General features: G+C 50.1%; 1 protein-coding gene across 1 annotated transcript in view; it reads right to left on the reverse strand.

The window, feature by feature from the left end:
- ARHGAP40 (Rho GTPase activating protein 40) overlaps positions 1-18387 on the reverse strand; it is a 32901-nt gene extending 14514 nt beyond the window's left edge. Inside the window, exons 1-2 of the mRNA XM_054573411.1 lie at positions 18242-18387; positions 2047-2243 (exon numbers count right to left, since the gene is read on the reverse strand). Coding sequence (XP_054429386.1) covers positions 2047-2243; positions 18242-18387 — 343 coding nt within the window. The remainder of the gene's footprint in view (positions 1-2046; positions 2244-18241) is intronic.
- Between the last annotated feature and the right edge of the window lie 3866 nt (positions 18388-22253).

Genomic DNA, 22253 nt, shown 5'->3' on the forward strand with positions numbered 1-22253 from the left:
TGAGCTGATCGGTGCGCCCAGTTTGACCAATTAGTCAACCAGGTGCTGCTGGTTCAAAACATCAGAACTTCTTTTAGGCAGACTGATTGTGCAGAAATGCCAGACACAGAAGTTTTCCCCCAGCATCCCCTCTGCACTTGGGGACCAAACACGTTTCTGGGTGGCCACAGCTTTGCGTGCAGGCCCTCCCCTAACTTGAGCCTGTTGGTGAACACACTGATTCCACCGAGCTGCCGGGACCTGTTTCCCTCCTGCTGACTGTGGGATCTCTTCAAAAAACCGGCGTTTCCTGACGTGCGGACCTACCACCTTACAATTTTTATCTGTATCTAAGTTGTCTGGTATATTATTTACTAAATATTTTTTCCTAATCATCAGTTACATTTTTACTTACATCTATTTTAAAAGGATACAATATCCCGATCATAAGCATAGTGCCCACCATCACCTGCCATAGGTAGAAGTTAATGGAAACCAGTGAATATATTAACATTCTCGGCTCCATGCCACCCAGAGGCTCCCTCTGCGCTGTGAGTCCTGTTTTCATTTTAGTTGCCTAAACATGCTTCTCCTTTCTCCACCCCGCCTCCCATCCCTCTGTTCCGCTTCAAATCAGATTGCGGGCCATATCGCGATGCCAGGCGGGCGGCCTGCAGTGCAGGGCATCTCCTAAAACCACCTGTGTGTCACTGAGTATTTGCACCCCACACCTGGAGATGCCGAGGCAGACCGCCGGGCCCCTAGGAGAGCTGAGCCTCCCATGTTTTGACCACCATGGGTCAGCACAGCTGCTGTAGATGCCAAACCAAGTTTGCTCCGCTGAAGCCCTTTCATTCCCTCATTCATTGAGCAAGTAGGATGGAGCCCGCGAATGCACTGGGCTCCGTTGTAGGCACTGAGGGGACAGCGTTGATGGACAATGTCCCTAACTTCATGGAGCTAACATTTTACTGGCGGACACAGACAAATGCATAAGTATATGCGCTATGTGATGTCAGAGGAGAACATGGCCTCTGATGATAAACAGGGTGCGGCAAGGAACTGGAGAGCGACGGGTGCCATTTTGCTTTGGAAAGTCAAGGTCTCCGAGGAGGTGACATTTGAGCCGAGTCTTGAGTGGAGACCACAAGCCATGCAGACCCCTGGGGGCAGAGTGCTCCAGGCAGAAGGAACCGCGAGGACGGAGGCCCTGAGGCAGGAGTGTGCTTTCCTGGTCCAGGAAGCAAGGTGGTCTGAGCAGCACGGCGCGAGTGGAGAGGTAGAAAGACAGGGTGGGGGGGCATGGGGCAGAGGGGCCTGGGCCCGATTTTGTAAAGCCTTGTAAGCTGTGATGTGCTGCTCTGACATGCCCCCAAATTCTTTGATGCTCAGCCCATTAAGAGGTGGAGTCTTATTTCCCTCCCCTGGGATATGGGCTGGGCATAGGGAAATAGGAGGTAGCAGAAGCGATGTTTCCTTTCTTCCAAAGCCGGTTTAGAAATGGCAAACCAGCCTCTGCCTGATTTTTTCTCTCTCTCCTGCTGTCCCTGGAACCCAGTGGCCTTGCTGGGAGGAAGCCCAGACCACACAGAGAGGCAAAGAGGACGCATTCCAGGTGACAGTCCCAGATGAGGCCCAGCTGATGGCCACATCCACCACCAGACACAGAAGTGAGGAATCCTTTGAGCTGACTCCGGCCCCAGCCACCATCTGGCTGTAACTGCATGAGAGCCTCAGAGCGAAAACCTCCCCACTGAGAGAGGTGGGGAGACATTTGGGAGACATGTTGAGCAGAGGGCTTAGAATTCCACTCAGATATATCCCCAGTGCCCAAAACAGTGCTTGGCAAGAAATAATTATATGCTGAATAACATAATCTAAGGAGGGACATAATCTAATTTACAGTGGTGGGGAGCAATGGTAGCACAGGGAGACCAGTGAAGAGGATCCTGCAAAGAGTGATAAAGCCCTTTCATGATCTGATTTGTGCCTGGACCTCGTGCATGTCTCCCCCGACAACGAGGGCCTCCCTTCCGCCTGGCAGCCCCCACCGGGGCTCCTCCTCACCCTCGGGTGGCCGGCCTCCGCTGCCCTCCTCTTCTCTCAGCTGATCCCGCTGTTGGATCCGCTCCACCTCCATCCAAAAGCCGTCCATGGACAAGCTCTCCGCCGAAGACAGCCGGGAGTGGGAGCGTTCAGCAGGGCGGGCTCGCAGGGGCTTCTTCTGCGGAAGCTGATTCATGGGGCCTGATGAGGGGCCAGAGCTGCAGCAGGCGGGGGAGGGAGGAGAAAAGTCAGGCAAAGCTCTGCTCATAATGGGGCTTGTCCCAAGGCTTTGTGGTTCTCCAGAAATCTGCCTGGGGCTTCTGGGAGCTGGGCGAGCTTCCTGAGCATCCTTCTCAGGGGTGACAGACATACAGCTAGGCTCAGCACATTGGCCAGTTTACCCGTTGTCCCCTCAGAATCACGTAGAAACACACGAAGCTGCAGAAGATGGACAAAGGGCCAGAGAGTTGTGCTTTTTCCCACCTTCTCCGGCAAAGTGAATAATCTTGGACCCAAATACAGTAGAGTAAACATTGAAAAGAGGGAATCAAGCACCAGGACACGTGAGGAAATTTAGTGCAGCTCCTGATTCATCTCACTGAAGTCTGACCCAAATGTCAATGACCTTCCCCCCACCCCCATCCCCTAATTCATGAATCTGACTTCCACGGCCTTGGTTTCCCGGTTTACGTGTGACCGACCACCTCATTTCCTGCTCCCCTCCAGCTGGATCAGAACAGACCCGAGTGTCAGACCACAGAAGGACCAGGCCACATCGCATGAGCCATCAGGTCCTCTCAAGGTGTGGAGCCAAGGGCTCGAGGGGGTGACGTCGGGTGCGTGACCTGAAAAGCTGTGTGAATGTGGTGGGGCCAGAGCAGCCAGTCTCCTACGGGCAGCAGGGAAGGGACCCCCTGCAGCTGGTTTCCCAGTCCCTGCTCCAGCCTCTCTTGGCCCCGCTGTGTCGTTTACCCTTAGAGCCCTGAATGCCTGCATCTCCTCTTCTGCACAAACTTCTGCACAAACTATCTGATTCCACTTTGCGCAAATAATCCCAGAATGGACAGTGCAGGTCTCCGGGCCCAGATAACTTCTGGGGGCTTCCAATGAACGTGGGGATAAAATTTCTATGCTGCTGTGCAGACTCCTTGAGAAAGGGCAGATTGGGAGCTGGAATCCACATAGACCCAGAGACAAATCAGCGACACAGGTCATAAACCACCCTGTCGTCAGAGGGAGGAAATCCATGCCCAATTTTCTCAAATAGGAAAAAAGTGTGTTCTGCAAACTCTATAGACACTTAAGTTCAGCAATGATCCCAGGCAAGATTATAGACCAAATTCCGTATTTCATCTAGAAACAGGCAATAAACATACATGGTTGGAACTGTTCTGTTAAAAAAGAAAAGGATTCAGTTTGGCATTTTAAAAAGTCATTCATAGGACACTTGACACAATATGATATATAGATTATGTATTATAGAATTATACACTTGAAACCTATGTGATTTTATTAGAATGGCTGTTATCAGAAAGACAAGAGATAAAAAGAGTTGGTGAGAATGTGGAGAAAAGGAAACTGTTGTGCGCTGTTGGTAGGAATACGAATAGGCACAGCCACTAAGGAAAACGGTATGGAGGTTCCTCAAAAAACAAAAAACAAAAAAAATGAAACTGCCATATGATCCAGCAATTCTACTTCTGGGTATATATTCGAAAGAATTAAAATCACTATTTTGTTTCTGACAGGTGCAGCACAGTTGGCTGGGCATCATCCTGAGAAGCAAAAGGTCATTGGTTTGATTCCCAGTCAGGCCACATGCCTGGGTGGCAGGCTTGGCCCCTGGTCGGGACACATACGAGAGGCAACCGATCGATGTTTCTTTCCCTCTCTTTCTCCCTCCCTTCCCCTCTCTCTAAAAATAAATAAAATTTTTTTCAAAAATATCACTATTTTGAAGATAAATCTGCACCTCTGTGCTCACTCATTATTTACAATAGCCAAGACATAGACACATCCTAAATGTCCATCGTGGATGAATGGATAAAGAAAACACGGTGTATAGATAGACAACAGAATGTTTTTCAGCTACAAAAAGGAGGAAATTTTGCCGTTTGTGACAGTATAGATGGACCTCACAGGCGTTACACTAAGTGAAATAAGTCAGGCAGAGGAAGACAAATACTGTATGATCTCACTTATAAGTGGAATCTTAAAAAGCCAAACTCATAGAAACAGAAAGTAGAAAAGTGGTTGCCAGGGGCTGAGAGGCAGAGGAAATGAGATGTTGGCCAAAAAATACAAACTTCCATTTATACAATGAATAATTTCTGGGAAATCTAATGTACAGCTCGCTGACTACAGTTTAAATGCTGTATTTTTTCTTGAAAGTTGCTAAGAGAGTAGATCTTAAGTGTTCTCACCACACACACAAACTGGTAACTATGTCAGGTGATGGATGTATTAACTAAGCTTTTTGTGGTAATCACCTCACAATCTATAAGTGCATCAAATCATTACACTGTACACCTTAAAGTTATATGTCAATTATAACACAATGTTATATGTCAATTATATTTCAGTAAAGCCAGAAAAAAGCATCCATAATGCAAGAGCAAAAATTAAAAGTAAAAAAGATGGACCAAATATTGGGTAAAGGCTAACAAAAAAGACAAAGAAATCAATATCACTTTCACATGAAGAAGCATTCTAAAAAAACAAACAAACAAAAAGCATTCTAGGGGGAAATAAGAGTAAATCCACAAAGAACCTATGACAGTTGGGAACCTTTATGCACTTAACACTATAGCAAACAATATATGCAAGAACCACTAGGAGCATGAGATGGATGGAAGCCTGCTGGCCTCGTCATTTGCAATTTTCCCACGGGATCTGGTTTTCCAGTTACGAGTTTGCAAGTTCTCCGGTCTCTCTCAGACCTCCATGTCTTTGCATAATTTGTCGCCTTTACTAAGGCTGGGCTTCTGCAGTCCTAGCCACTACGTCCCTTTGACAGGAGACCTGGCCCATGATTGTTGCACTAGAGACAGTTATTTTTTTAACTGATTTGCGAGAGAGCGCGGCATGGACTTGTTGTTTCACTTGCTGATGCATTTATTCTTGTGTGTGCCCTGACCGGAGGTGGAACCCACAACCTTGACACGTGGGGATGACGCTCTAACCGACTGAGCTAGACGGCTAGGGCTAGAGACATTCTTAAAATAAGACTTGGTGAGATAGGGAAGGCATAATGCAAAGCCAGGCGGTTCAAGGGAAGGGTCAAGGGAGGTCACAATGCCTCGAACGAGTGGCGTGCAGGGGCGGTGGGCATGCATGGTGGCTGCCTTCCCAGCACCTTTTCCACTCACGTCCTACTGTGTAGCAGCCAGGAGCCCACCCCAGCCTAGTCACAGGAACAGGGCCGGGTCATTTGGGGGAAGAACCATTGTGTGTGAGTGCCCACCACTGGGTCTGACGTTTCTTTGGGGGCGATGAAAATGCTCCCAGATGGATTGTGGTGATGGTGGCACAATTCTGTGAATATACTAAAAGCTGTGGGACTGTACAGTTTAAGTGTATCAATTACATGGTAATGAATTACACAGCAACAGAGCTGTTGTTTAAAAAACAAAACGAATGAACCTTTGCGTGCATCCCCCCAGCCACAGGAATTGGTCTGAGGAAGGACGCACTCAGGACTCTTGTGGGAATTCTGGGACATAGACAGCTCGCTCTAGACCTGGGTGAAAATAAGTCTCCTCAAGGAGTTGGCAGTCACAGCATGGGGATCCGTGCAGGCTTAGAACAGAGCGGATACAGCACACAGCAATAAAAAGAAACCTTAAAAACTGGGCCCTAGATAATACCAAGGGGCAGCTGAATCCCAGGAGGCTCCCCCTGACAGTGCATTTTGCTTGAAATCTCCTCCTCCGGGTGTGGAGCATGCGTGTTAACCCAGCCCCTTTGACAGACGCGTAGGTGCTTCCACCTGTCCGCGTCACAGGGGACGCTGCAATATGCGTATTTATCACCTGCTCCTCCGAGCAGAACTACCCGGAGAAGAGAGAGTGCTAGGAGTGGAACGGCTGAACCCGAGGGTTTCTTGCCTGCCAAATTTTCTTCCCGAAAAAATTGTCCTGTTGCAACTGTTGGTTTGTTTTTGTTTCTGCAGCCCAGGACAGGGAGCTGACTTTCTTTGCTCCTGCTGCACACCTGGCCTCCGTCTTGCGTGGTCCTGGCCCTGGAGTCCCAAGGCTGCGTTTTCCCACAGCTTGGAACCCCACGCATAGATGTTCCCCCGGCTTCTGGAGGTGGGCTCAGTACCCAGGGCCAGCGTCACGGATGGCTGACCAGTGTGGTCCTGCTTAGGAGGCAGGGGCTTAGAGCTCTGCTATCACAATGTTGAAATTTGTGATGATTTTTGAATGAGCGCCCCTCTGTTCATTTTGCACATCCTGCCAGCGTCTTACCCATAGGCCCCGGCTTGTGCCTTTTCCCCAAGCGTCCTGCCCATATGCTGAGCTTGACTCCATATCATAAACGCCTCCATCCCAAAACATACTCAAATGTGGTAAAGCAAAGGAACCTCAGGCCCGTCCAGACCCAGAGGAAAAGGCAGGGCAAACAGCCTCTCCCCAGGCAACAGCTTGGCCGTTTGCACCGAACAGAAAAGCTTGACCGGAGACCGATTCCCAGTTAATTATAAAATTGGCTGTTCCGCTCTATTTGTGCTTTTTGGGAAAACTGCTAGTCAGCGCGCCTCCTGCGAATCTGCTGTTACCCCATGCCGGTGCACAGCTCGGTTTCCTTGGTCGCTTTGTAATTTGCTCGGAAATTGCTGGCATCTGTGTGTTTTCGTGACAATTTGAAAACTGCAGTGAGTAAACCAAAACAAAAGTTATTCATGGTGACAGCTAAGCAGTAGGAGGAAAGAACCAATCATTGCTTTGGGTGAAGTTTTTGAGGAGATTGGACAGGGCAGCAGGAAAGAGCAGAAATGAAATAAACCCCCAGCAGTTCTAAAGGTGTCGCTGTTCCCAGATCACATTTTGTAGCGTGGCCACAAGTGCCCTATTTAGCTAAAGAATGGGCCTCAGCACATCTGCAAAATTTGTTCTGAGCTGCACGGAGTCCATTTTTCGTTGTTGTTGTTTTCAGCATTTTATTGATGTACAGCAGATGCAGACAAGTGCAGCAGTCCTAAATGCACAGCGTGATGAATTGTCTCCGATTTAGGCCTTCACTGAGGGCTTACAACATGCCCACTGAGCCATAGATAAGCAGATGCCAACGTTTAGAAGTTAAGAACTTTGGCTCCTGACTTTGCATTCTAGATCTGTCATTCATTAGTGAAGTGACCCTGGGGAGCTCTAAGCCTGGGCAGCCTCGGCCTCCTCATCTTCATACAGAGACTGCCTGGGGCAGTGGGGCTGAAGAGCCACTTCATTCCACCAGCAAACGGTTATTGAGCCCGTACTACGGCCAGCTACTAGAAATCTAGTATACATAAGAAGCTGGAACAGAAACTCCTCAACAGATGTTAGCTCGATGAATATATGTGTCTTGGGGGGCTTCCCACCTGAGATTCAGACAGGACAAGTGACTTGCCCAAGACTGCCTAGCCAGTGAGCAGCCTCCAGCGCCAGTCCTGCAGGAAGTATCCAGAGGCTCACGAGCCTTCCTGTGGGTGACATACACCACCAGGCCAGATGGCCGGGGCTCTGCTCACAGCTGCTCAGAGCTTTCCAGAATGCAAAGGCTTTCTCCAAACACACACACACACACACACACACACACACACACACACACACACACAAGCTCATTCTCCCTCCACGTGACCTGCAGGAAGAGGCAGTGCCCTAGACATCCTTGGCTCCTGTCCAAACCTAGTTGCTCTCTGTGAGACTGTGGACATGTCCCTTTCGTTCTTTGGGCCTCAGTTTCCATAACTTTAAAGTGAAAAAACAGGGGTAAGGATGGGAGTTTTGGAAGATGATCTTGAGCAAGACCCTTGCCCATGGGCTCACGGCAGACCCTAGGCATCAGAGGACCGTGGGGCAAAAGCAGCAGCTGGAAGGCAGGGCTGAGGAAACCCACGCCAGGCTGAGCACCTGTTCAGAGAACCAAAACCGGCGTGACCGAGGGCCCAAGAATGTGGCTCGTCAGGACGTGCCGGTGGAGGCGTGGCCGGGCCTCCTCTCCAGCTCAGTCTGGCCGAGATGTCCCCACTAAGTGGCATTCAGGCTCTCAGAGCAGCCTCTGATTCGCCTCCCTGACTCAGATGAGATACTGACAAGTCACAGTAAAAGGTAGTGGCTCTGTGCGTAGCTTTCCTGAGTTAAACAGAGGCTGAATTCCATCTGTGCCTTAACGCCTTGGGTGAGCTCTCTAAGCCTCCATATCCTCCGCATTGTGGGGGCTATTCAGAGCTACTCTCACTGTGGAGATCCTGGGAAATGTAAATAAGATGCTTGGCAAATATGCAGCCTATGTTAGGCTCACAAGAAATAAGAACTGATGTAATAATTATCATTATTTTTCTCTACATGAACATTAGAGGCTACCATGATTTAGGGAGGAGGCTGTAGTCATAAGCACAGGCCATTTGGCCCTAGTGAAAAAGTGACCCCAATGTAGGCCCTGGGGTAGCTGTCATGTGATGATCAGGACACCTGGACCTTGACCACGTGTAAGGTGCTGCTCTGAGCCCGGCACCAGAGTCCTCAACCTGAGCATGAGCAGCATTTTAGGTTGGACCGTTCTCTGTCCTGGGGCCTGTCCTGTGCATTGCAGGGTGTTTAGCAGCATCCCAGCCTCCACCCGCTGGATGCGAAAAAGCAGCCCTTCTAGTTATGACACCGAACATAGCTCCAGACATGGCCAAATGGCCTCTGAGGGGCAAAATTGCCCCGACTGAGAACACCGCCTTACATGGATTAACTCATGCAGCCCGCACAAGTTCCCATTATTATCTTTTCACTTACAGATGAGAAAAGAGAAGCACACAAACATTAGGTGACTTGTTTGAGGTTACCTCGCTAGTAAATGGGAGGACTGAACTTTGAATCCAGGAAGTTTGGCTGCACAGCTCATAGTCTTGGCCACTACGCGGAAAGCTTCTTGTGCAACTTTCTTCCCTTAATTGCAGCATTTTTCCCCCACTGATCGGATGCAGCATGTGGTTGGGGAGGAAATACCATCAGCCTGACCTTGCCCCAGCTCTGCCTCTTATCAGATGAACTCCCTCTCCCTAACACATGAGCCCCAGACAGGTCTGAGCCCTGAAGATCCTCCACTCCCATCTGAGACTTGTGTGAGAGAATGATCCATTGTGGCAAAACAGATTCCCCAATGGGGCATGCTGGAGGGGGGACAGGTAACCACAACTGGGGAAGATTTGCTTGGCTGAGTGGGGAACACAGGGGCAGGTAAGGAGCCGGGGGTGAGGAGAAAGAAGGGACAGAGAGGGACAAGCTGATTGTCCGCGAAGGCAGCCAGGGGAGGTATGGCTGTATGGTGTGGGATGTGATCCTATCTTTTGTCTCCTCTTCAGCATCCAGGAAATCAACATTACCAGCCATACTTTAGGAGCTGGGTTGTGCTCGAAGTCATGTGATGCACGTCAACGCTGGCCTCTTGTTCGGCGTGGGAAAAGGACCGCTGGACACTGAATGCTCAAAGGAACCTGGTCATTCCCAGTTACGACCCTCCCTGGCTCTGGGGAGGGCGCGGGTGAAGGCGTAAGAAGAAAAAACCTCAGCCTCTCCACTACTCGGTCCCTGGGCTGCAGGCGGAGATTTTCTGTAGGAACTCGGAGTTATTTTTGGTCCTAGTTCCATGTTTTGCAGTGGCTGGGAATGTCTTCCCAACCAAGAGTCTTAAGTGTGCGATATGTGCTGTCCCTGTCTATGTCAGTATGGAATGCATCACATTGTTGTTCTCAATCCATTATCCCTCCCTACTCAAGGCCTTTGTCATGTGACTTTGCCTTTCCTCCCACTAGAGACAGAGGCTACTGCTCCCCACCCCCATTCACTGACTTGCGCTTTGGGCACCTGGTGTGCTTTGGCCAATGGAATGTTAGCAGACATGAGCCAAGCCAAGGCATGACTTGTGCCTGTGACGTAGGGCTGGCCCTGTTACACTGCCCATCACCATGGGAAGAGTTGTCCCTGGATGGCTGCAGCCTGGGTCCCAGAAGGAACATACGCGGCACAGACCAGAGTCCACCAAGCAGCAGAGCAAGTTCAGCCAACCCCATAGCTTGAATGGAGCCACCCAGCAGAGCCTAGGGATGATCATCAGACACAGGGCATGAATAATGCTGTTGCTTTAATAAAGGATTGCTGTTGACCTTGGGACCATTTGTTACACAGTGGTAGCTGACAGAGACAGTATATTATTGAACAACCCAAACAGCTTGGCCAGAAGAGCAACAAGCCCCTCTCTCCCACTCACATTCCCAGATGCTAGGTGCACACTCCATGTCCCACCCTGTCCCCAACTCCCAGGTGAAATGACACAGCACGTTCTGAGTCAAGTGAAGGGTGCGAACGGGGCATCTGAGAGCAGAGGTGGAAAGACAATCTCGGGGCACAGCGTGTGCACCTGGGTGTGCCAGGGAACGTGTAGGTCCATACTCTCCCAAGAACATGTACATGGCCATGTGTATCAACATGGGCTTACGAACGAGGGTCTCCCCTCGGCTGTTTCACCAGGAAGTGGATTATCCATGCTCACACAGGTACGCTCATAAAACATAGTCACCGTGTGACTATGCTGTGGATGGTGCCTGTTTGGATGTAACAGTCTTGGACATCAGCCTGAACAACAGCCCACAGCAACCCTGCCACCTTTGCAGCAATCCCTACGGGCACGAGGTGGGGGCTGGGCAAGGAATGAGACATCATAAAAGGCAAATCCTGTTTTCACATTTTTCAGTATCATCTTAATGGAGTGCCTTAGATCCCCGCGAGGCAACGACAGGCAGGACTGGCTCATGCAGGCGGTGCGCACATTCTTTGAATTGTTCAATGACGCTCACCACGTTCCTTCCACACACTAATTCCACTAGGGCTGATCTCAGAGTTTTCAAGCAAGACTAGTTTGTGTTATAGACAACAAGAATAAAAACACTTTGAAATATGATATCCGTAATTCAGCTCTCTGAATCAGATCTGAGGCTGGGCCAGGAGACACAAAGGCATGGGTGAGGATGCTCCCTTCAGTTGTGAAGGTGAGTGAGAACCAGAGATATATATAAGCCCCCCCGGGCCAAGATGCTGCACTCTAGGTCTGGCCCATAGACCAGTGGTCCTCAACCCTGACTGTGCTTTGCGATCACCCAACTGCTTTTCAAACTCCCAGGAGCCTGACAATACCCCAGACCAGCTGCAGCAAAACCCCTGGAGATGGGACCTGGGCATCAGCATTGTTCAAAGCAGCCCAGGTGATTGCACTGTGCAGCCCGGGATGGGAAGCGCTGCTGGGAGCTTCGCTATGTGGCCGGGTTCAGAGACTTGCACAGGAGTTTCCCAGAGTCGGGTGGGAATGGATGGGTTGCATCCAGATTCTCACACGGCACTTCTGGGAGGGGCAGCCTGCGTGTCTGAGATGACCGGAGGGGATTAAGGTGCTGCTCAGGACCTCTGAGCTGACAGATGTTCCCAGCCAGAGGATCAGGGCCAGTGAATCTGCATTTGAAGCAGCAGCGTGGCCACTCCACTGAATTTTAGCACATTTCAAAGAGCTTGCCATTGTTAGCACATGAGGTCTCACATTTTAAAATCCTCTAGTTCCAATGTTCTAAAAAAAAATCAAAAGAGATGATAATCTTCGGGCCCCTGTCCTGAAGTGACAAAAATTGGCTGAAGCTGGGTGGCAGCGGCCCCTTCAAACAGGTTTCCTGGTGGGCAGTATACCCTGCGGCGCTTGCCAACGAGGTCCTGAACGTTCCCCAGGGGGTTGGGACTTGCCCTGACCCTTCCTTTGAACAGTGCCACAGATACTAGCTTGTCCCGGCCTGAGTCACTTAACCAGATTGTCTTATATGCTGGGCAGTGCGTAGAACTGGGCTGGCAATATGGTTACCATCGGTCATGTGTGGCTACTGAGCACTTGACATGTGGTTACAATGACTGAGAGACTGAATTTTTTATTTTGTTTCATTTTAACTAATTCAGATTCAAAACTGGATGCTTGAGTCAGTTACTAGAAAACTTGGGTATGTGAATCTGTGCTGTAAATTCTGTCTTTGCCCGAGAACTGCTGAATGAGGAAGTCTGGGGTGGGTGCAGCAATCTGGGTTTAAACAAGCCTTCCGGATGGTTCTGGTGCCCACAGAACCCAGAGCTTCTGCAGGGGGTGGGGCAGGATGACCCCTGGGGGTAAAGGCAGGTGACTAAGGTGCAGAGAAGCAGGATGGGAGAATAGCTGCGGTGGGCAGAGCACCCCCACCCCCCGCCCAACCCCTCCCCCAATAAGGGTGCGCAGGTCCTGACCCCTGGAATCTGTGACTATGTTATATTACACGGGGCAGGAGGGGCTGGGGGGGAATAAGGTTGCAGACGGAATTATGGCTGCTGACCAACTGGCCTTGAGAAGGGGAGGTCATCCTGGACCATCTGGGTGAGCCCAGGGTAACCACAAGTGTCCTTAAATAGGGGAGACGGAGACAGAAGAGTGATAACCAAAGAGATGGTAGCATGAGAAGGACTTGCCAGCCACTGCTGGCTTTGAAGATGGAAGGGGACCACAGCCTAAGGAAGGTGGCCTCTAGAAGCTGGACAATGGGGTTTCCCCTAGATTCTCCAGAAAGATCCACAACCTTGCCAGCACCTTGACATTAGCCTAGGGTGACTCATTTTGGACTTCAGTCCTGCTGAACTCTAAGATAATAAATTTGTATTGTTTCAGACCCTAAATCTGGGACAATTTGTTAGGGCAGCAATATAAGACATTTAACAATGCCTAACGGCCCTGGAGTCCAAATGCCTAGGCCTCGGTCTGTCCTCTTGATGTGTGACCATGGGAAAGTATCTTAGTCTTCCCTCCCCCACCCTACAAAATGGGGGTGATGATGATGATAATAGTTTAGACAAGGTTGTGAGGATGCAATACATGCAAAACATTTGGCCTGTAGCAAGTGCCCTAACAGATACTTAAAAGCAATGCTGTGTTCCAAACAATAAGCAGCCTACCGAGCACCAAATGGTGCAAACAGCCCAAGGGACAGAGCAGTAACCACAGTGGGGTGGGGTGGAGGACTGAAGGCTTCCTGGAGGAGGCGATGTCAGAACTCACTTTTAAAGGAGCATTAGGGAGGGAGGGAGACAGGCAAAGCTCAAAGGGGAGCAGGTTATTATGGGTAAGTACAAGGGAATTTCCCTGGGTTGATAGGAGCTTGCATTAGGGATTGATGAGGACAAAGTCCAGAAAAAATAAGGGGTACAGGGGAACATCCTTCCAAGCAAAATAAAATAACAGAAAACATCAGAGCTTTGATTACATCAACATTTAAAACTTCTGTATAACAAAAACACCATAAATAAGTTAATGCGACCAACGGTCAGCTGAGAAGAAATATTTGCAACAAACGATAAAGTGTTACTATCTAGTTTATAAAAAGTGTTCCTAAAAATCAATAGGAAAAAAAATACCCCCCAATATGTTCAATAGAAAAATGAACAGCAGATATGAATCAACAGTCACTGAAGATAAAGTACAAAAATGCTCGATATGAAAAGATGTTGAACCTCACAAGTCATTTAGGGAAATGCAAATTAAAACAATGCAATATTTTCACCTATCGGATTGGCAAACATCAGATTGCTAACACCCTGGGTTGGCAAGTGTCAAGGAAATGACATTCTCACATTCTAATGACATCTGTGGGCCAACCTGGGTGGAGTCAGCAATGCCTGGGGGGCGGGGTGACTTGCAGGGGTGGAGAATCCCAGGGCTGAGAAGGAAACAGCCTAGCCCCTCCGTGCAATTAGAGCCTTCCTTCTGCTCCATGGCGAGGTGAGACGGGAAATAGGAATCCCTGTCAGAAGGAACCTGCCCTTTCAGGTTTGCGAGCAAGGGTCAGTCAGGTCCCTCCTGCTGGTGGGAGAATTTGCCTGCGAGGGCTTTTGCAGCAGAGCGGCAGTGAGTCCCCGAACGGCAGCACCTGAGGTGGCAGTTGCGTGGTGGAGAACCCGGAAGGCTTGACTTTGACGAGGATTAGAATGACTGGGTTGTACACCTGAAACTACCATAATGCTGTATGTCAACTGTAACTGAAAAATAAAAATTATCGAAGTAAAAAAAAAAAAAAGTGCCCTATTTTGCAAATACAGGAACAGGCCCGGAGAGGTGTGGCGAGGGGCGCCTGAGGCTCCGGGGCAGACCTTTCTGGCCCTCCAAGGCGCCAGGGGGCCTGAACTCACTTAGCACATGGAAACACACCTGTGCTCCTGGATCAGCTCCCAGATGCTTCCCTGCATTGTAATGTCTGGCGGGTATTGTACACTCCCTACATACTCACGCTGTGCCAAGGTCTTCGTGTGCATTCATTTCATTTTACCCTTTAATGAGGCAGGGTAAAAACATGTCATTTGCAACCATCTTGCAGAAAAGGAAACTAAGGCTTAGGGTGGGGAGGAAACTTCCTGTGAGTCCCACAGCTGCCCAGTGGCGAAGCTGGGCTTTGAGATGCATCTGTCCTCTGCCACTGATACCTGTAAATTGTGTGAGGGTGATCCATTCTGGGCCCGAGGTCACATGCAGGGGTGTGTGTTTGGGGGTTTAAAGGTTCATGATACCTGGAGAGGTAGGTTGACATAAACTGTGATAGCAGAGGCCTCATGGCTACACACAAGGAAAACATGTAAAATTTCTTTCACAAACTACCTGTGTGCAATCAGCCAAGGCGCTTAACCTATTATTAAGGGAATGTGACCATTACCCTGGACTTCCCATGGGTCTTCCTGCCTCCCTGATGTATCAGACACTCAGCTTGTGGAAAGATCTGTAACCACACTAATAATAAAAGAAAGGTGAGTTAAAACAAGATACAGTTAGCAAAGACTAAAAAGAGCCAACATGCCCTATCAAGAATGGCAAAAATATAAATAAACAAAAGCTGGCACCCACTAAGTGAGTGTGTAACCAGATACAACCTTCCTGGGAAACCATGTGGCAATATGTTTCAGAGTTTTAAAAGTATATACCTTTGGACTCAGTGATTCCTATCCTGGGAATTCATCATAAGGGTAAGTGCCCAAGGATATGTGTCCAAGACAAAGCGATATAGTTTATTCAAATAGCAGCCCACTCCCACAAAAAAGGAAACAACCTGAAAGTCCATCATAGGAGGCTTAGTTAACAGAATACGGTTCAGTCATAAAATGAAATAACACCCAGCCTTTAAAGAGGACAATGTAGAGCTCTATATTTCCATGAAAAGATATTATCACACAGAAAAGATCAAATACAAAAGGCTACAGGTATATGTATTATATACATGAATTAGATCATATATGTTTTCCACATATATATATGGAAATATGTATTTATGAAACATAAACTCTTATAAGATTCGTGCTGAACTGTTCACAATTACTATTCTTGTGCGTTGGAGGGGGGAAGTGGATTTCACTTGCTATTTTTTGCTTTTTGATAGTAATCACGAATTAACAGAACAAATATTTCAATTTAGGAGCAAGGTTGGAGGGAGCCCTACAGGGTCATCTTGCTAAGGTTGGGTCATTGCCTGATTTTAAGATTCTGTCCACATAGGGAGCCAATTCTGTGCCCCATTCACATTATGGGAAGTTTTATTTGATGACAACACCAACCCTAGTCACCCCTGCTCAGACCTTCCCGATCAGCATTTAATGCATCTTATTACAATAAATCAGTCCTAGGTCTTCCTCTCGGACTCATTTGTGGACATCATAAGGGCTGGGAGCATCTTATTCATCCTCCTGTCCCCATACCCATCACGGGACGTCACAGAGGCAGTGAGCATTTCATTCATCAAACAGGTATTTCACCAGCACCCACAATGCGTTGGGTGCTGGAGATAGAGGAGTGAACAAAACAGATAAGGCCTGGCATCTGGGAGCTTATGGGGTTAAATAAATAAATGGCTCACAGGTGAGTGACCAGTGAGATGAACGAAGTCAGAGGGTAGGAAGAACTGACCTGGTGACCTTGTGAACCGATACACAAGAGGACTGGCCTGGAGCAGACAAACCAGCCCTGTCTCAGGGAAGTGGTTTTCACAATTTTTTTTTTTTTTTTTTTGTGGCAGTGGAATCTCTTTTCAGTAAACAAAATAGCGAACAGTGACACTGTTATAAACTCATGTGTAAGTTCAACTGAAAGCATTTATGGATCCTGAAATCTATATAATTTTGATGGACCAAAAAAACATTTGGGATACAACACACTTGAGGTATGCAATGACATTACTAGTTTTTCAATACTCAAAAACATAATAAAGATTAAATTCAAATAAAAGATTTACAGAACTCTGGAGTGTGAAAAACTATGGTTCTGAAAGTAAAGAGTGTTATTTCTGTTTGTTTCGTTTTGTTTTGTTTGAAGTAACAAAGGGAGTGCAACGAAACTCATTCACCCAGTAAGTATGGAGCACATTCAGTGGGTCAGACACTCTTACAGTGATTTCATCATCAATGGCCTTGAACCAAGAAATTAAGGGAGGGTAGGGGGAGGTCAGAGGAACAGCCATGATAGATAGGTAGGTAGTTGGGGGATGGGAAGGAAGGAAGGAAGGAAGGAAGGAAGGAAGGAAGGAAGGAAGGAAGGAAGGAAGGAAGGAAGGAAGGAAGGAAGGAAGGAAGACATGTCTTTGGTTTTTTAAAAATCGATTCCCAGTAGCTCACATGTCCTGAGTAATTTTTGCACAGAATGGGATGGGCCCCCCCCCACCCACCCCGCACAGGAGCTCAGTGAATGCGAATGAATGAAATGAGCTCCCGGAGCTCCCTGCCTCTTCCCTGAGCCTGGAAGTCATTCCCACCTCAAGGCGTTCTGTGGGCTCAGGTGTTATGGGATCAGGATCTCCTCCTCCCCAGATCTGCTCTGCACACACAGGCCACAGTCCGTCTTCAGACCCCGAGTGCAAATGAGTGGCATAGTGGGGGCTTCCCTGCCATTTTTGGAGGGCTATTGGGCAGGTTCTATCAAGATTCTAATTGTTCCTTTTAACCCTGTAATTGATCTTATAGGAATGAGTTTCACCCACACAAGTCCCCAAAGACGTTCATTGAAGTACTGCTTAGAATTGTTAAATGTTAGAACCAATCTAAAACTTTGTTAGCCAGCGACTGATTCAAAGTAACCGAAGGACATCCACAAAGTTGGACTCCGGGGGGGCCATTAAAATGAATGAGTCAGATCTTTATATTACTGATGTGTAAAGATGCCCACAGTCTTAATTAAGGGATCGCAGTAAACCTAGAAGCACAGAGTAGCACGATCTTATTTGTGTAGGACTACGCAAGTACAGGTTTATATACATCAAAAAACTCTTCCCAGGTGTCTGCCAAAGCTTTGACAGCTGTCAGCTCTGGGAAATAGGCACACATACTCCTGAACTGTTTGAATTTCTGTAATAACCCCAGGGCAATGTGCTGGAACCATACACGGGGAGAAACGACTTTTTAAAAATTCTGGCCTGGCTGTCAGGGGCACCTGAGCAGGATGGAGGAGTGACCCAGTTTTCAGGCCCAGCGACCACACAGCCACACTGCTCCAGCCTTGGTTTCATAGCTTGAGGTCCTAGATCCCGAACCCCAAGTAACCCTTAGGGTCCCTAATACTCTCTACACCCAGAAGAAGGGGAAACGGCACATCCTGAGGGTCGCTCATATCTCTAAGGATCTGAAAATCAGTGACCCTGCTGGGGGCCAGCAGCAGGAGCCCAGAGCAGGGTTGAGCCCCAGGAAGAGTCTGGGTTTGGAGTCCCATGGACCAAGGTTTGACACGCACCCACACCGCTTGGATCATTTCCTTGACCCCTCAGAGCTGCCATTGGCTCATCTGTAGGATGGGAGGGGAATTCCTGCTTCAGAGGGGTGAGAACTGAGATGACATACACCCCCGGCGCAGAGTGGGTCTTCCACATGGTCCTCTCAGTCCTCAGCCTTGGCCCTGAAGCACCCATGACCCAAACTCCCTCCCCCTTCTCCTCCTGAGGTTCCTGTACCTGCAGCTCAGGTCAGTCCAGCGCCGTGCACAGTGCCCCGGCCACCTGGCGATGTGGGCCCGTGGGATCCGGGGACACGGTGAGGCCAGAGACACTAGGGCCAGCCTCTCCATCTGGGTGGTGGGGAGAAGGGCAGGCTCTGCCATGAGTTCACAGGTAAGCCTCCGCGCTGCTGCTGCTGCTGCTGCTGCGGCTGCCGTGGGACTGACTCAGTCAGCAGTTGGGCAGTTCAAGCAGGAGGAAGCCTGCACGCCCAGTTCCCAGACACCCCCTCACCAGGACTGATGTCCAACCTCCTCCCAGGCGGGGCTGGCTCGGCCAGGGCCACCTACAGGCGGACACACACGCCCCTGAGCCCTGCCTACACTGTGAAGGTAAAGTGAAAATGGCACCTTTAAGAAACAGTCATAAAATATAATTTGTATCGCCACTATTATTACCTACAGCAAACTAAACCGCATTAAGAAAGTACCTGGTTAATGGGGATGGAGAAAAGCATCCATGACCTAGGGCCCGCACCCCGCCCCGCGCCCCCCCCCGCCCCCGCTTGGCCATGCCCTCTGTGCCCGTGAGCAGGTCTCCCACCTTCTCTGAGCCCTGGTCTACTCCTCTGTGAAATGCCAGGAAACAGAAAAGCAAGCCAGCTGCTGTGTGTTGAGGGTGTGAAAGGGCAGGGCGTGGCTCGGGGGGTGGGTAGGAAGGCCGCTCAGAGAGCAGGAAACGGAAGTGGCCGGATGTAGTGGTCCGGAAGAGTCTCCCTGGGAACTTTCAGCCTGGAATGTGAAGTGGTAGAGACGAGGAAGGGACATTCCTCCTGGCTGCCCGGGCTTGTGCCCTACTCCCGTATGTGTTATGGGCCAGGAGTCCCTCCCCTTGTTCTCTGGCCAGGACAGAATGTCATGATCCTCCCCCACCAGATTGCCCTGGCCCACCCTGCCTTCACCTAAAGCTCTGGGAGTCAGTGACCCTTCCGTATTTGCCTTCACACGAAGAAGGGCAGCCCCAGGGTGCTCCTCGAGGAGGCGCCCAAGTCCTCAGGTCACCCTGGTCTGCTTGGGCCTGGGGGAAGCAAGAAATGGAGCCCAATAACTGAAAATCACCCCATGGGAGCCACAGTGCCTGGGGATAGGCAGTCTTGGCACCAAAAGATGGGAGGAAGCCCACAGGACAAAGGACGCTCAGGAGCCCCAAGTCTCATGCAGCTGTTACTGGCTCTTGCGTGCAGACTGGGGCTGCAGAGATGGCTGACTGTCCACTTCCCCCAAGCCTCTTCCTGTGACTCTGGAAACGCACCCCCGGAAGGCCAAGTATCTGGGGGTCCCATTGGTGCAATGGCCCTCCCTCCCTATATATGTAAGTTGAAGGAGCAGTAAAAGTGGGTGGGAAAGTACTCTGGGAGGCACGAGAAGCTTTGTGTGGAAAACATGGTAGGTGTTTAATAAAGGTCGGATGGATGGGTGGATGGATGGGTGGATGGATGGGTGGATGGATGATGGGTGGATGGTTGATGGATAGATGGATGATGGATATGGATGGATGGATGAACGATGAATAGGTGGAAGTGTGGATGCCTGTGTACATGAATGTGTGAGCATGAGTAAATGAGTGAATGAATGAATGAATAGATGCTTGAGTAAATTAGTAAATCACTGCTTGAGTAAATGAATTTCTAGCGCAGAATAGAAAATTTATCACCTCCCTTATGTGTAGGGAACCCTTGGAAAGAAAGCAAGAGGAAGAGAGAGTAGCCTGAATTCAATAAACTGCACTTTCAAGCTTCTCTAAGGAAGCACCACTTCTTGGCTTCCTGGAGAGCCGTGTGCACTGAGAGTGAAGTGAAGTGTGTCCAGGCTCCGGGCAACATTCCTCAGCCCCGGCTGGCCAGGTCCCAGCCTTGGAGTATCGGCCAGGCCGGTTGGGTCACAGTGGAGTGACTCAGACCTGGCGGCCCTGCACCCTGGCCACCTGCCAGCACCTCGCCTGGCAGCCTGTGAGCCAGCCCACCCGCTCATTATCATCAAGAGCGTTCCATGCCCCTCAGCCCCAGGAAGCTTCTCAGGTCACGTGCTATGTGCTCAGTGTTCCCTCCCTGCCTTTCCGCCCCTCTGAGCAGCTCTCGCTCCCCATTACGGCGACGTCCTGCCCTGTGTGATGCAGTGGACACGCATAGGCCTGGGGTTCATCCTCAGCTCTGCCACTTAGGGTGTGTGACTTCAGGCAAGTGCCTTAACCTCTCTGAGTCCCAGCTCCTCATCATTTCAATGCGAACCTTACCTGCGTCCAGGGGTGGTTGTGAGGATTCAGTGGGATATTACATGCCAAGCACCCAAACTGTGTCTGGCACATGATGCACACCAAGCGTCGTTAAATCGCTCAACTTTTTTTCTTTTGGCAACAATTCATGGCACTTTATAAAGCACCAGCAAGCACTGTGCTCAGAGCTTTATGTGTTACCACATTCAGTCCTCATGGAGAGGGTGACAGGGGTAAACCATGTCCTGCCAGGACTGTATGTGGAAGTCCACCCGCCGCGACCTCAGAATGTGACATTTGGAAATAGGGTCTCAAGAGCAGTCATCAAGTTAAAATGCAGTCCTCAAGGTGGGCCCTAATCCAATGACTAGTCCTTTTAAAAGGGGACTGGGACACAGACATGTGCAGAGGGAAGATGATGTGACACAGAGAGAACCCTGTGGAGGAGCAGCCAGAGATTGGAGTGATGCAGCCACAAGTCAAGGAGGGTCAGGCGCTGGGAGAGACAAGGTCGGTTTCTTCCCGAACGGGTTCAGAGGGAGCCTGGCCCTGCCTGCGCCTTGATTCTGGGCTTCCAGCTTCTCAAACTGGAGACACGGTGTTTGTGTTGTTCTAAGCCGCTCGGTTTGTGCGTGTGTGACAGCCACAGGAAGCAAACACACAGGAGATGGGTTCCATTTTGCTGATGGTGACACGGAGGCTTGGAGGGATGGGGGTCGGGGGAGGGGCTTGCACTTGGGATTCCAGGGTTCAGGGAGGGGGAAATAAGGGCGGGCCTGAGAGATGTGCCCCTGGAAAGGGCTCCAGAGGCCATCGATGGACAGATGCTGCGTCTCTGACGGCCCCAGCCGTGCCCCGACCTTACCCTGGCGACTGTCCTCCCAGGTCCTTGAGTTCGTGGGGCCGGGGAGACATGCACACTTACTTGTTCTGAGTTGAGTCGTGTTTACTGCAAACATCGACGGCACAGCCAGTCCAGGAAGAGCCTGGGGTATTTTGTGGATCCTCAGAAACACGCCTCAGTTAAGAGTCAGAAAAACAGACCACTTCCAGGCTATGTCACTCTGGAAAAGTTACTTAACCTCTATGCCCCTAAGTGTCCCCATCGGAAAATGGAACTATGAGGTTGTTGTGAAGATCAAAGATAACAGGGGGGAAGCGTAGCACTGAGGCCGGCGCTCAGCATGGTTGCTACCACAGCGGCGTCACTCAGGCAGCTTGTCACTAGAAGGTCACCAGGTGTGTTTACCAGACACACACATACACGCCTCCTGCCTAACAGGACAAAATGCCAGGAAGGTGGCCCCAGGGCACCCCTCGGAGGGCCAGGGTCGCAGCCCCTCACTCAAAGCAAGAGGGTTCCCCCCGCCACCGCACCCACCACTGCCGTCCAGAGCTACCTGCTTGCCTGCCAGGAGCCCCAGCAGCTGTCCCGCCTGCCTTCAGCCACAGGTGCTCCCGCGGTGCCGCTGGATGCCCTCCTCTAGAGCCTGGCTGGGCCAGCTCTCCACAGGGTCTGCGCCCCCCACCCCCAGGCTTCTCTGGCTCCCCAGAGTGGGTGGGGGCGGGATAGGTGGGGAGGGGGGAGGTGTGATTTGCCTGCATTTTCTAGGTCAGCACAGGAGGCTGAACAATGGCAGACAGCCCCCAACAGCACCGGCGGGGGTGCGGGGGTGGGGCAGGGTGGTTGGAGAAAATGCCAGACAAAACCAGGGCGAAGCTTCCGCCACAGGGGAGGTTTGTTACCAAAAGTGTTTAT

The sequence above is a fragment of the Pteronotus mesoamericanus genome, unplaced genomic scaffold, assembly GCF_021234165.1.
Source record: "Pteronotus mesoamericanus isolate MK-2021 breed Mesoamerican mustached bat unplaced genomic scaffold, CSHL_Meso_final contig_25, whole genome shotgun sequence".
NCBI lineage: Eukaryota > Metazoa > Chordata > Mammalia > Chiroptera > Mormoopidae > Pteronotus > Pteronotus mesoamericanus.